This window comes from Marmota flaviventris, chromosome X (genome assembly GCF_047511675.1).
Source record: "Marmota flaviventris isolate mMarFla1 chromosome X, mMarFla1.hap1, whole genome shotgun sequence".
Taxonomy (NCBI): Eukaryota; Metazoa; Chordata; class Mammalia; order Rodentia; family Sciuridae; genus Marmota; species Marmota flaviventris.
Genome location: NC_092518.1, coordinates 71,230,411 through 71,244,665, shown reverse-complemented (window position 1 = coordinate 71,244,665; position 14,255 = coordinate 71,230,411). Strand labels below are relative to the sequence as shown.

Genomic DNA, 14,255 nt, shown 5'->3' with positions numbered 1-14,255 from the left:
GCAAAGGATTCATAGAAAACTCCAAAGCATTTGTGGCAAAAAAAAAAAAAACATATAAATTGCTCCCCATATAAATTAAAAACTTGTTTATAAAGAATACTGTGAAGAAAGTGAAAAGATAACACAAAGTATAGGATGAAATACTTGCAAATCACATATTGGAACAGGGTCTTTATCCAGAATATACAAATAAATATTACAACTTAAAAGCAAAAATGCAAACATCCCAATTTAAAAAGATATGACTAATATAAATAGAGAATTGTCCAAAGAAGATATATGGATGGAAACTAAGCACATGAAAACATGCTCAAAATCATTATTTATCAAGGAATGGAAGTTAAAACCACAATAAGATGACACTTTACACCCATTAGTCTACCTATTATCAAAAACAACAGACAATAGTTAGTGTTAGAGAGTATGGAGAGAATTTGGAAATTCATACATTGCTTGTGGGAATGTAAAATGCAATAGCCACTTTGGAAAACAGTGTGGTAGCTTCTCAAGTGTTTAAACAATTAAGTTACTTCATGAATCATCTATTTCACTCTGAGGTATATACCTAAGAGAAATAAAAACATAAGTCAACACAAAACTTTCACATGAACATTCACAGTGGCATTATTTATAGTAGCTAAAAAGTGGGAAAATTCCAAATTTCCCTTAACCAATCAATGGATAGACAAAAATGTGGCCTATCCATGCAATGGAATAATATTCAGCCATAAAATGGAAAAGTGCTGATTCATGCTATAAGATAGATGACCTTATAAAGCATTATACATACTGAAGGAAATCAGACACAAATAGCCACATCTTTCATGCTTCTATTTATGTGAAATTTTCAGAATAAGCAAATCCAGTCAGCCAGAAATCTGATAAGTGCTTGCCAAGAGCTGGAGATGACTGCAAATGAGAAAGTACAGGGTTTCTTGTGGAGGTTATGAAAATGTTCCAAAATTAGAAAGAGGAGGTGTTTATAACATTTTGTGAAAAGACTAAAAATTACTAAATTGTAAACTTTTAGTAGATAAGGTTTGTGTGTGTCCATGTGTGGGATGTGTGTATGTGTGTGGTATATCTCAGTTTTTTTTTTAAATAAAATTAGGAATACCTCTACTTCCAAAAAGATGTAATAGGATAAGACACTTCCCTATTGCACCAAGTATAGCTAAAAGCCCTGGGCACTATTTATAAAGCAAAATAAGAATCTGAATGAAAATGGCTTCCTTCCTTCCTTCCTTCCTTCCTTCCTTCCTTCCTTCCCTCCCTCCCTCCCTCCCTCCCTCCCTCCTTCCTTCCTTCCTTCCTTCCTTCCTTCCTTCCTTCCTTTTCTTCCTTCCTTCCTTCCTTCCTTTTCTTCCTTCCTTCCTTCCATTCTTTCCCTTTCTCTCTTCCTTCCTTCTTTTTCTTTATTTACTTCTTCTACTTTTAAAATTTTTTTCTATTTGTTTTAAATAGATATACATGATAGTAGAATGCATTTTGACATATCATGCATAAATGTAGTATAACTTCTCATTCTTCTGGTTGCCATGATGTAGAATCACACTGGTCATGTAATCATATATACACATAGCATGATAATGTCCAATTCATTCTACTATTCTTTCTACCCCATACCCCTCCCCTCCCTTCATTCACCTCTGTCTAATCCAAAGCACCTCTATTTTTTCCTAGCACCCTTCGTACTGTGAATTAGCATACACATATCAGAGAAAATATTCAGCCTCGGTTCGGGGGTATTGAATCCTTTTCTCTTATCATGATAATTCTCTACTTCATTTACCAGCAAATGTCATCATTTCATTATTCATTATTCATTAAGGCTGAGTAATATTCCATTGGAAATATATATCATATTTTCTTATCAATTCATCTGCTAAAGGACATGTAAGTTGGTTTCATAATTTAAATATTGTGAATTGAGCTGCTATAAACATTGATGTGGATGTATCACTATAGTGTGCTAATTTTAAGTCCTTTGGTATAAACCGAGAAGTGTGATAGCTGGGTCAAATGGTGGTTTCATTCTAAGTTTTCTGAGGAATCTCCATACTACTTTCCATAGTGGTTACACCAATTTGCAGTCCCACCAGCAATATAGAAGTTTACCTTTTCTCCTACATCCTTGCAAACATTTATTGTTACTTATATTCTTGATAATTGCCATTATGACTGCAGTGAAATCTTGTAATACTTTTGATTTGCATTTCTCTAACTGCTCAAGATGTTGAACATTTTTATTTTGTATATTTTTTAACTATTCATATTTCTTTTCTGTGAAGTGTCTGTTCAGTTCTTTAGCCCATTTATTGATTGGGTTATTTGTTATTTTGGTGTTTACGTTTTTTGAGTTTTTTATATTTCGTGGAGATTAATGCTCTATCTGAGGTTCATGTGGTAATAATTTCCTTCCATTCTGTAGGCTCTCTCTTCACATTATTGTTTCCTTTGCTGAGAAGAAGCTTTTTAGTTTGAATACATCCCATTTATTGATTCTTTATTTGATTTCTTGCACTTTAGGTGTCTAGTTAAAGAAGTCAGATCCTAAGCCAACATGGTGAAGATTTGGGCCTATTTTTCTTCTATTAGGGCAGGGTCTCTGTTCTAGTGCCTAAGTCTTTCATCCACTTTGAGTTGGGTTTCATGCAGGGTGAGAGACAGAGGTTTAATTTCATTTTTTTTACATATGGATTTCCAGTTTTCCCAGCACCATTTGTTGAAGAGGCTATCTTTGCTCCAATGTATGTTTTTGGCACTTTTGTCTAATATTAGATATCTGTATTTATGTGTCTTTATCTCTGTGACTTCTATTCTGTAACATTGAACTACACAATGCCATTTTTGTTATTATAGCTCTGTAGTATAGTTTAAGGTCTGGTATTGTGATGCCTCCTGCTTCACTATTCTTGTTAAGAATTGCTTTGACTATTCTGGGTCACTTATTTTTCCAAAGGAATTTCATTATCACATTTTCTAGTTCTATGAAGAATGTCATTGTGATTTTAATAGGAATTACAATAAATCAGTATAATGCTTTTGGTAGTATGGCATTTTTGACAATATCAGTTCTGCCTATCCAAGAGTATGGGAGATCTTTCTGTTTTCTAAGATCTTTATTTACTTTCTTTATTGTTCTGTACTTTATATTGTAGAGGTCTTTTACCTCTTTTGTTAGATTTTTATCCAAAGCATTTTTTGAGGCTATTGTGAATGGGGTAGTTTTAATAATTTCACTTTCAATGAATTCATCACTGATGTGTAGGAATACATTTGATTCATGTGTGTTGATTTTATATCCTGCTACTTTGCTGAATTCATTTATTAGTTCTTAAATTTTTCTCGTGTAATTTTTGGATCTTCTAAATATAGAATCATGTTGTCAGCAAACAGTGATAGTTTGAGTTCTTTTTGTATTTTATCCCTTTAATTTCTTTCTTCTGTACAATTGCTTTGGCTAGAGTTTCAAGAATTGTGTTAAATAGAAGTGGTGAAAGAGGGTATTCTTGTCTTATTCCAGTTTTTAGAGGGAATTCATTCAATTTTTCTCTATTTAGAATAATGTTGGCCTTTGGTTTAACATATATAGCTTTTAAAATGTTTAAGTATGTTCCTACTATCCCAAGTTTTTCTAGTGTTTTGAACATAAAGGGGTGCTGTGCTTTGTCAAGTGCTTTTTCTGCATCTATCAAGATGATCATATGATTCTTATCTTTTAGTCTATTGATGTGATGAATCATGTTTATTGATTTCTGTATGTTGAAACAATGTTGCATTCTTGTGATGAACCCCAGTTGATCTTGGTGCAGTATCTTTTTAATATGTTTTATATGTGATTTGCCACAATTTTATTGAGAAGTTTTGCATGTATGTTCATCAGAGGTATTGGCCTGAAGTTTTCTTTCCTTGATGTGTTTTGTATGGTTTTGGTATCAGGGTGAAAATGGCCTCATAGAACGAGTTTAGAAAGGTTTCTTTCTTTTCTATTTCATGGAATTATTTGAGGAGTATTAGTGTTAATTCCTCTTTGAACCTCTGGCAGAACGTGGCTGAGAATCCATCTGGTTTTGGGCTTTTCTTGTTTGGTAGACTTTTGATGGCATCTTGTATTTCATTGCTTAAAATTGATCTGTTTAAATTGTGTAGGTCCTCCTTATTCAGTTTAGTAGGTCATATGTCTCTAGAAATTTGCCAATGTTTTCAAGATTTTCTATTTTATTGGGGTATAAATTTTGAAAATATTTTTTTAGTTATCTTCTTATTTCAGCATTGTCTGTTGTGATGTTTCATTTTTTATCACCAATTTGGCTAATTTCAGTTTTCTCTCTCTTTGTTAGCATGGATAAGGGTTCATCAATTTTATTTATTTTTGTTTTGTCAGTTTTTTAATTGTTTTGTTTGTTTGTTTTAATTTCATTTATTTCAGCTCCAATTTGAATTATTTCCTGTTTCTACTGCCTTTGTTGTTGATTTGTAGTTTTTTTTTTCTAGGGCTTTGAAATATAATGTTAGGTCATTTATTTGGTGAATTTCTATTCTTTTAATATATGAGCTCAATGCAATGAACTGTCCCTTTAAAAAAAGAATGCATTATAAGAATGAACAGTCTGAACTCCTACCCACACTGGACAATAAAGGGGGAACATTCCAGCTCTGGTAATATTTGGACTCCTAGCAATATACAGTGGAAATGAAGCAGTAAAATACCATTAACCTACATTATTTATATAAAATTAAAGTTCCATAATTACTAAACATTCACATTTCAATCAGAAGACAGTTATCAAGAATGAATGGGGAATATGTCAATTTAAATACCAAAAGATAATTAAAATTCACCAATGGAAAGACTCCACAGATGCTGGACCTATCTAAAAAGGATTTTAAAACACCCACCATAAAAATAATTCAATGGGCAATTACAAGAATTTCATGAAACAAATGAAATAACAGAAAGATCTCTGTAAATAATAGAAAGTCACAAAAAAGAAAATATCAAGAATACACAAATGAAACTTTTAAAATAGAAAATTATAAGAAGTTTTTAAAAACTCAATGGATGTATTAAATGCCAGATGGGAGAGCACAAAAAAAGAATTAGTAAATATAAGAGAGAAAAATATAAATTGCACTTTCTGAACAACAGGAAGAAATCCACCTTATAAAAGAAAAGTAAAAGAGACTTCAAGAAGCACATGGAACTACACTACAAGATATGATATTTTGTGTCACTCAAATCAGAGAAGGAGAAAAGAAAGAAGACAAGGCTGCAAAAGTACTCAAAGAAAAAGGGCTGAAAATTTTCCAAATTTGTTTTTACAAAATAACTTACAGATTCAAGAAGCTGAGGAATCTGAAACAGAATGTAGCTAAAGAAATCTCCACAGAGAAACACTATAACCAAACTTCCAAAACTAAAAAAGTCTTGAAAGCAGCTGGAGAAGTAAACCCTTAGCTCTCAATGGAAACACCATTCAAATAGCAGTAGATTTCTTCTCAGAATCATGGAGACTAAAAAAAGTGGTACTATGTTTTCCATGTGCTGAAAAAAATAGCCATCAGCTCAGTATTGGGTAGCCAGTAAAAATATTCTTTACAAATGAAAGGGAAAAACATGATCAAAAGAACTACCCTAAATGAATGGCCTAAAATTTTTTGAAACAATAAAGAAATGATAAAGGAAGGAATCATTTAACATTCAAAAGAATAAGAAAAAATAGAAAGATCAAAAGTAAAAAACGTATGAAATACTTTGAACTAAATTAAAATGAATATGTACCAAAATTGTTAGAACTCAGCCAAACAGATCTAAGAAGAAATGTTATGGCACTAAATTCTTATATTAATGTAGGGAAAGTGGTCAAATCAGTTATGTAATTCGCACTTTAACAAAGTTTTAAATAAGAGTGAAATAAATTCAAAGAAAGCAGAAAGGGGGAAAAACAAACCCAAGGTTAGAAATCAAAGAAGTAGTAAAAAGAGGGGGGATAAAGAAAATCAGAGCCCAAAATTGATTCTTTGAAAAGATAACTTTAAAACCTCTGGCTAAAATTACAAGACAAAAGAGAAAACATAAATTGGCAATATCAAGATTCAAACAGAAAGTACTACTAAAGATCTTGAAGACACCACAAGCAAAGAAAAATAATAAACATATAAATTCTACAAGTTAGATGAAATACAACAACTCCTCAATAAGGAAAACTAGTAAATATTTCTCAGCCTGAGAAAGTAGTCTAAGTATTCTTGTTATTTTTAAGTAAATTGGAACCAAAATTTAAGAAAATCCCCAAAATGAAATGTCTGTGCACAAGGACTTCAATTAATATTTCTACCAACCATTTAAAACAATTCTACATAATTTATTCCAAAAAATTGACAAAGGAACACTTCAAAATTGCTTGGTGAGGCAAATATTCTCTTATACTAAATACAGATAAAACCATTAGAAAAACAATACTGCATCCAATATCACTCCTGATAATAGATTCACAATTTCCAACAAAATTTTTGGAAACCAACTCTAACAATGGATAAAAGATAATTATAAATAATGACCAAATGTGATAAATTCCTGGTATGCAACCTAGATTAACATTGGAAAATCTATTAATCAAGTTCACCATATCAATATGTAAAAGAAGAAAAATCATGTGATGCTATCAACATACACAGAAAAAGCATTTAACAAAATCCAATTCACATTCATGAAAAAATTCTCAATTTGAAATAAAAATAAATAACTACAATATGATAAAGATACCTACAAAACATGTACAGCTGGCATCATATATAATGTTGAAAAACTGACAATATTTTTCTTCAAAAACCGGGACCAGGTGAAGGATGTCCAATTTCATGATTTCGTCCATATTACTGGACGTCCTAGGCAGCATATTAAATCAACTAAAAAAATAAAAGAATACAAATAAAAAAGGCAGAAATAAAACTGTCTCTATTTGCACATGGCATGGCTTGATTGTCTGTAGAAAATTCCATACGGATCTAATAAGTAAAGTTCAGTAAAATGATAGTTTATAAAATCAATATATAAAAATTAACAATATTTTATATGCCACAAAAGACAGAAGCTTAATTTAGAAATACAAAAATAATTATAACTATTCAAATGCTGAAAAAGGCATGAATCTAACAAAATGTGTACAAGACTTGTACATCAAAAGAAAAGTTTGCTGATGAAAAAATCCAAGAAAATATATAATAGTGGAAAGACATCTGTGTTCATAGATTGTAAGAAAACACAGTAATGATGTTAATTCTCCTCAAATTAATATGTAGGTTTAGTGTAATTTCTATGAAAACCCAAGCAACTACATTTGTAAATATATGCTCATTTAAAAATACACAGAAAGGCCCAGAGTCTTGCATTGCCACAACATCCTGAAAAATAAAGAATAAAGTAGAAGGGATAATTATATGTTTTTTTTTAAATCTTACTATGTACTTTCAATAATTAAGACTGCAGTTATGAAAGAGAGATAGATATACAGATAGATGGAATAGAGAACCAAAAAATAGCCTTCCACAAGAATAGATTATTGACTTCTTTTTACAAAGGTACAAAAGCAAATCAATACAGGAAAAGTATCATTTCATCAAATGACTGCCCAGCCAAAACCAAACAATGCCAATTTTGAGATCATAGTCTTAAAGGAATCAAACCTTAAATCTTACAGGAAAAAGAAGCCCAAGAGTAAACCCTCAGGACCCAGACATAGGTGAAAAGATTTTAGATTTGACCCAAAAGTACCATAATATATATATATATATATATATATATATATATATATATATATATATATATATATATATACACGTGCTTGTATATACATATATATGCATATATAATATATATAGAGAGAGACATATACATTAGATTTATCAAAATCAAAAATTTTACAATAAGACCCTTTTAAAAGCATATAAAGCAATCTGCAGCCGGGTGCAGTGGCACACACCTATAATTCCAGCAGCTCCTAAGGATGAGGCAGGGGAATCGGGATTTCAAAGCCATCCTCAGTAACTTAGTGAGGCCTTACACAACTCAGCAATATCCTTTCTCTAATAAAATATAAAAAAGGGATGGGGATGTGTCTCAGTATAAGTACCCCTGCATTTAATGTCCTGTACAAAAAAAAATAAGAAAAAGAACCCCACTATGGGAAATATATCTACAAACCACATATCTGAAAAAGGACATATATGTAGAATATATAAAGAACGTTGAAAATCCAATAATAATAAAAACAACAAATAAATTACAAAATTAGAAAAAGGCAGAAGAAACATTTCAAGAAAGAGGATATTAGGCACAAGAGGTCCAATTTCACAAACCATTAGGAAAATCCAAATTTGAACCAGAAGGATCTATCACTGCGCATATCAGAATTATGGAAAGCTAGACATGGCTATTTGATTAGTGGTTTCAAGTATTAGATGTCAAGGAGGCAGAATGTGTGTAAGACAAGGAATAGCAGAAGAGATACCCCTGTGTTTTTTGTTCGTTGATTTTGTTTTGATTGGATTTTTGCAGTTCTTGAGATTGAATTTGAGGCCTCAGGCAAGCTAGGTAAGCACTTTAACATTTAGCAATATCCCCACTCCATGAGATACTCGTATGTTTATAGAATAACCCTTGATTTTGGTAACAGTTATACAAATATACACGTGATAATATTCCATAGAAGGACACATGCACACTAATGAAATCACAATAAACTGTGAACTAATAAATAATTGTAGATCATACCAAAGTAAATTTTGTGCTTTTGTTACAATATTACATTTACAAAAGATATTGGTATTGAGAGAAACCTGGAGAAGGTTACAAGAAATTCTGTTTTGTAACACACTATGATTCTATAACAGATTCTAAATAATTTTTTATATAAAGGTAATTTAAAGAAAATGTAGTCAGATGTTTCTTGCTTTTCTCATTTTAATTTAGAACCACAGATTATATTATATAACCAAATTATATTTTTCACTTTACATATTTTAAGTTCATCATAGAGAACATGTGTAATTATATTTGAATTTTAACTGATTTAACACATTAATACCTTTTAGAAAATAATAATGTTCAGAAAATACATTAATACCTTTTAGAAAATAATAATTTTCAGAAAATACATTTCCAAACACCTGCATAGTCTGAAATGTTACTACATCTGATAGATTATCTAAGAATATCAAAGAGTATCTAAGAATATCTCAGGAAAAAAGAAAAAGAAACAACTAATTGAATAGAGCATATTTAAATTATTATAATGCCAGTTTTTAGCCACAAACATCTACCAAGCTGAAATTTGTGCATAGAAATATAGTAATACTATGTTTTACATGAGATATAGTTTAGATTCTTATGTTTAAAGGATATTAAAATAATTATCTATTCATCTGTAGCCTATGAACTCATTTTATAAGACCAAGAATCAACAAGTGGGAAGACATCTAATTAAAAAGGGTATGCATATCACAGGAAACGGATGTAGGCCTAGAGAGACTTCAGGATGAAGAAGATCTTTGCCACCTACTCCTTGGGAATTAATACCCAGAATAGATAAAGAACTCAAAAAACTTAATACACACACAAAAACACACACACATACACACACACAAACAATTAACAAATGGGCAAAAGAACTAAACAGACACTTCTTGAAGAAATACAAATAGCTAATAAATATATAAAAATATGTTCAACATCTCTAGAAGTTAGAGAAATGTAAATCAAAACTACATTGAGATTTCGTCTCCCTGCACTTGGAATGGCAATTATCAAGAATATAAATAATAACCACATTAGATACAATGACAAAAAAATGGGATCCTGATTAGAATGAGTTATACACCATGTATGTATATGAAAATACACTTTACTGTCATCTATAGCTAAAAGAAAAAATAAAGAAAGAATACAACGAATAAATGCTGGCAAGGATGTGGGAGAAAAGGTACACTCATACATTACTGGTGTGAGTGCAAATTAATATAAACATTCTGGAAAGCAATATGAAGATTCCTCAGAAAACTAAGAATGGAACAACCATATGACATAGCTATCACACTCCTCATCATGTATCCAAAGGACTTGAAATCAGTTTACTAGAGTGACACAGCCACATCAATGTTCATAGAAGCTTAATTCACAATAGCTAAGCTATGAAACTAACCTAGGTGTCCTTCACTAGGCGAATGGATAAAGAAAATGTGGATCATATACACAGGGGAATATTACTGAGCCATATAGAAGAATGAAATTGTGGCATTTGCCAGTAAATGGATGGATCTGGAGACTATCATGCCAAGGGAAATAAGTCAGTCCCCAAAAGTCGAAGGTTGAATGTTTTCTCTGACACATGGAAACCAATCCTAAATAAGGGGGGATTAAAAGTACAAGAAAGAAGAAAGAGCAGTGGAGTAAATGAAGGGAAATGAAGGGAAGGGAGGAAGGGAGGAAGGATGGGATTGTGAAAGACAGTGTTATGAATCTGACCTAACTTTTATATGTACATATATGAATATACCACAGTGAATTTTACTTTTGTGAATATCCATAATTCTCCAATTGAAAAAATAAATAAAATAAGAAAGATCAGTAGAATAGAGAAAAGGGGACAGGGGAAGTTGGAGGAGAAAAAGCAGATATTCTGTTTTACTAAAACAGTTGATTTGAAACTAAAAATGTACAGTTTGATAATTCATATTGGATTCAGTTGAAATGGACATTGCTATCAGGAAATACAGATTATATATACTTTTATACATATGCATATTAAACTCTAATGCAAAATGCAAATTATCATTTTAGAGTGTATTGCACTATCACCCCACTTTACAAAGTGAAGAAGGAGGTGGGCTATATGAAGCAGACTTTATCACTACTTTGTCAGTTTTATAATTTTTTTCATAATAACAAAGTAGGCATTTTATAATTTCATGAGCTACAAATTATTTTTAAATTATGATGATATTATTCAAAACAGATGTGAAAACATATGTTTTCCACAGTTGCATGAACTGCTTACTTGTCATACTTAATAAATGTTAAAACTTCTACTTTAATTCGTTCCCTTTAAACATCTAAAATCTATTTTAGTAAAATATATTTTGTATAACTAAACCAAATATAACTGATAGAACTTGATTATAGAAAGTCTCATTTAAAAATAAATTTTCCAGGCTAGGGCTGTAGCTCAGTGGCAGAGCACTTCCTTAGCATGTGTGAGGCACTGGTTTGGATCCTTAGCACAACATAAAAATAAACAAATAAAATAAAGGAATGCTGTCCATCTACAACTACAGGAAATTTTTGAAAAATAAAGTTTTCACCATAACTGGGGTGCAGTTTAATACACCACTCCTGTTTATTAAGATCCTCATCAAGATGTGTGACCAAATTATTTGATTGAAATGTATAAAGCTGCACCATTCTACAGCAAGAAATTCAGAAATGCCAATAAATACCACTGTGTATTTTATGAAAATCTGTTATCATACATCTGTACCAAGGCTTCAGCTGATTTTTCATAAGACACAATAGTGTATACTTGAGCTCTGCAGCATATAACCAGTCCTAATGCCATTTTGACTTATGGAGTTTACAGTTCCAATGGAATCATATGTGTCATGTACAGCTTGAGATTTTCCTTGGAAAAGTGCTTTACTACTAAGCTGTCCTTCAAATAGTCATGGTATGGTAGAAAAGGGCTCTCCAGAACAAATTGTTGCTGGGTTATGAATGAAGCTTCATCTTTAACTAGAATTTCATTACCTGTATAAGAATTTGGGTAGTTTAATATACTGAACCTGACTTTTTCTATTCTGACAACTATTCTGAAATAAATCATTTGCATTTTGGAGCCCCAGAGGGTATAGCATTTCAGTGTCTGGCTAAGAAAAGACAAAACATGTGGCAAGGAAACCAACCATGGATCGATGAAATTAAAATCATACACTATTCCAAATTCCGACTAAAATGCTCATCTAGGTAATTATGAAGCAAGTTTAGCCTAGAGAAGAAAGAAAAAAAAATTCCCTTAACTGTTCAGCTCATGGAGTATTTTCTACATATTATGAGCATCTTTAGTGGAGATTCCCTAACTGTACTAAAATTGTCAGACCATCTAAAAATCTGATAAGTTTACATGTTAGCTATAGTATAACTAATGATGACAGCAATAATGATGGTCGATAACATATGATTATATATTTTCCTTTTAAATCCTATCTTTGTAACCTTTTAAACAAAGTTGTGCTCAGTTTTCATTTCAGAAGAGCATCCCTTTGAAATTCTTACTCTCCTTACCTTCTTTAAACAGATATCCTAAGACAAAACTGGATACTGCACAGAGATAACACCTGCACCTTGGCAGATTAAAAGCCATGTTGAGGTCATATTTATTTGTATTCCAGATAAATACTTAGTAGATTAACCTTATAAGCTTTGGTTATGGTTTATGTGTGAGACAATACAAGAAAGCTTAGTGGTGAAATCATTGGGTTATGAGAACTTTAACTTAATCAGTGCATTGATCCACTGACAGGGGTTATCTGTGTGGCAATAGTAGGCAGGTAGGCAGATAGAGAGGAGGTGAGTGGAGGTGAGTCACTGGAGGCATGCCTTTGGGGTTTATATTTGTCACAGTGAGGAGAGAACTCTAACTCACTCTCTCTCTCTCTCTCTCTCTCTCTCTCTCTCTCTCTCTCTCTCTCCCTCTCTCTCTCTCTCTCTCCCCCTCTCCTCCCTTTCTTCTTGAAGAGATGTCCCCAGCCCTCAGTTGCTTTCCTCCTCCACACCCTTCTGGCATAAAGTTGTGCCTCCCCTTCAGCCCAGAGAAATGGAGTCAGCTATCTGAAAATGTGAGTCCCTAAATAAACTTTTCCTCCTTTAAAATTTCTCTAGTTAGGCCTTTAAGACACAGCAACAAAAATATATACTAAAACAGCTTCCATTTGAAATGATCAAGTTAGATTGCTTTTGAGGGTTGAGGAAAGCAGCTTTACCCCATTATACCAACTCAGTTTTTGTAAATATAACAACAAATGGTGAATTATTTATATAATAAAAATATATATGTGTGTATGTATGTACGTTTATGTACATACATACACAAAGAGAGGCATCACATGTCTATGAATAGTTATAATGAAAGTGTTTAGGGTGAGATTTTTGACCACATGCACATAAATTTTTCAGGTAGATAGGTAAATTATAATATTAATAAACAAACTTCAGGCAAATACATTTTTTACTACTAAAACAATTTACCCAAAGCCATATATATTTATTCTGAATTAGGAAACATGGATACAATATACAAAACTGATATGTTAATTGAGTTAGTATCTGATATTTATATGTACATCAAATAAGCAAAAATCATTTTACCTTTATTATCCCTTTGGAATTTTTTGATGGTTGGTCCATTATCATGATCAACAATAAGTTCCTCTCTATTGTTGGGCATCATAACTATAAATAAGAGATGTAACTGAGTGATTCTTGATGCAAAATACCAAGAAAGGCAGAAGAGCATCACATAAATGGATAATATTCTCTAATAACATGATTTTTATATACTTGTACCTCTGTAACAGTATAACTTTTTTATTAGTCTTATGTTCATATAATTTTAAAATTAACAAGATGTTTAACCATTTCAATTTTATAGTAAAATTAATATATAGCACTTATATAATTGCCAACATATTATTTGGAGCATTTAAAATAGCTTATCTTTTAAAATCTATATGAAATCTATTTAATTCCATCATTAATAACATATTTCCCAAAATGTTTCTGGAAATAATCCATCCTTTAATAGATCATATAAATAAATGTTAAAAGTAATTTTACATTTAATTTACTATGGAAACTATGGAAACTTTTTTTCAAATATCACATATTGAAAAACTAACAGATAAAATATAACTTTCTGGTAACTACTGCAGTTCTTCACAGTATATCTATATTGAAAGAGAAAAATCATGCTAATTTTCTGAGTTTGTCCTTTCAACTGTGAATTTATATTTTATTAAAACTTTATATATAAGATATGGTCACTTTAAAGCTAAGAAACACCAAAACATTGTACTCATTTATAAATCAGCTTTTTATCATGCTTGAACAACTATAGAATGTACATATAGAGTTTAATTACTGTCATATGAATTAGAAATGTACTATGTTTTCAAGATTTTTTGTAATATATTATGATTTTTTG

The 14,255-nt window shown here is 31.2% G+C and overlaps 1 protein-coding gene across 1 annotated transcript in view; it reads right to left on the bottom strand.

Annotated features, from left to right (window-relative positions):
• The window catches only part of Dach2 (dachshund family transcription factor 2), a 497,550-nt gene that overhangs the window by 64,005 nt on the left and 419,290 nt on the right, over positions 1 to 14,255 (bottom strand). Inside the window, exon 8 of the mRNA XM_027932544.2 lies at positions 13,421 to 13,504. Coding sequence (XP_027788345.1) covers positions 13,421 to 13,504 — 84 coding nt within the window. The remainder of the gene's footprint in view (positions 1 to 13,420; positions 13,505 to 14,255) is intronic.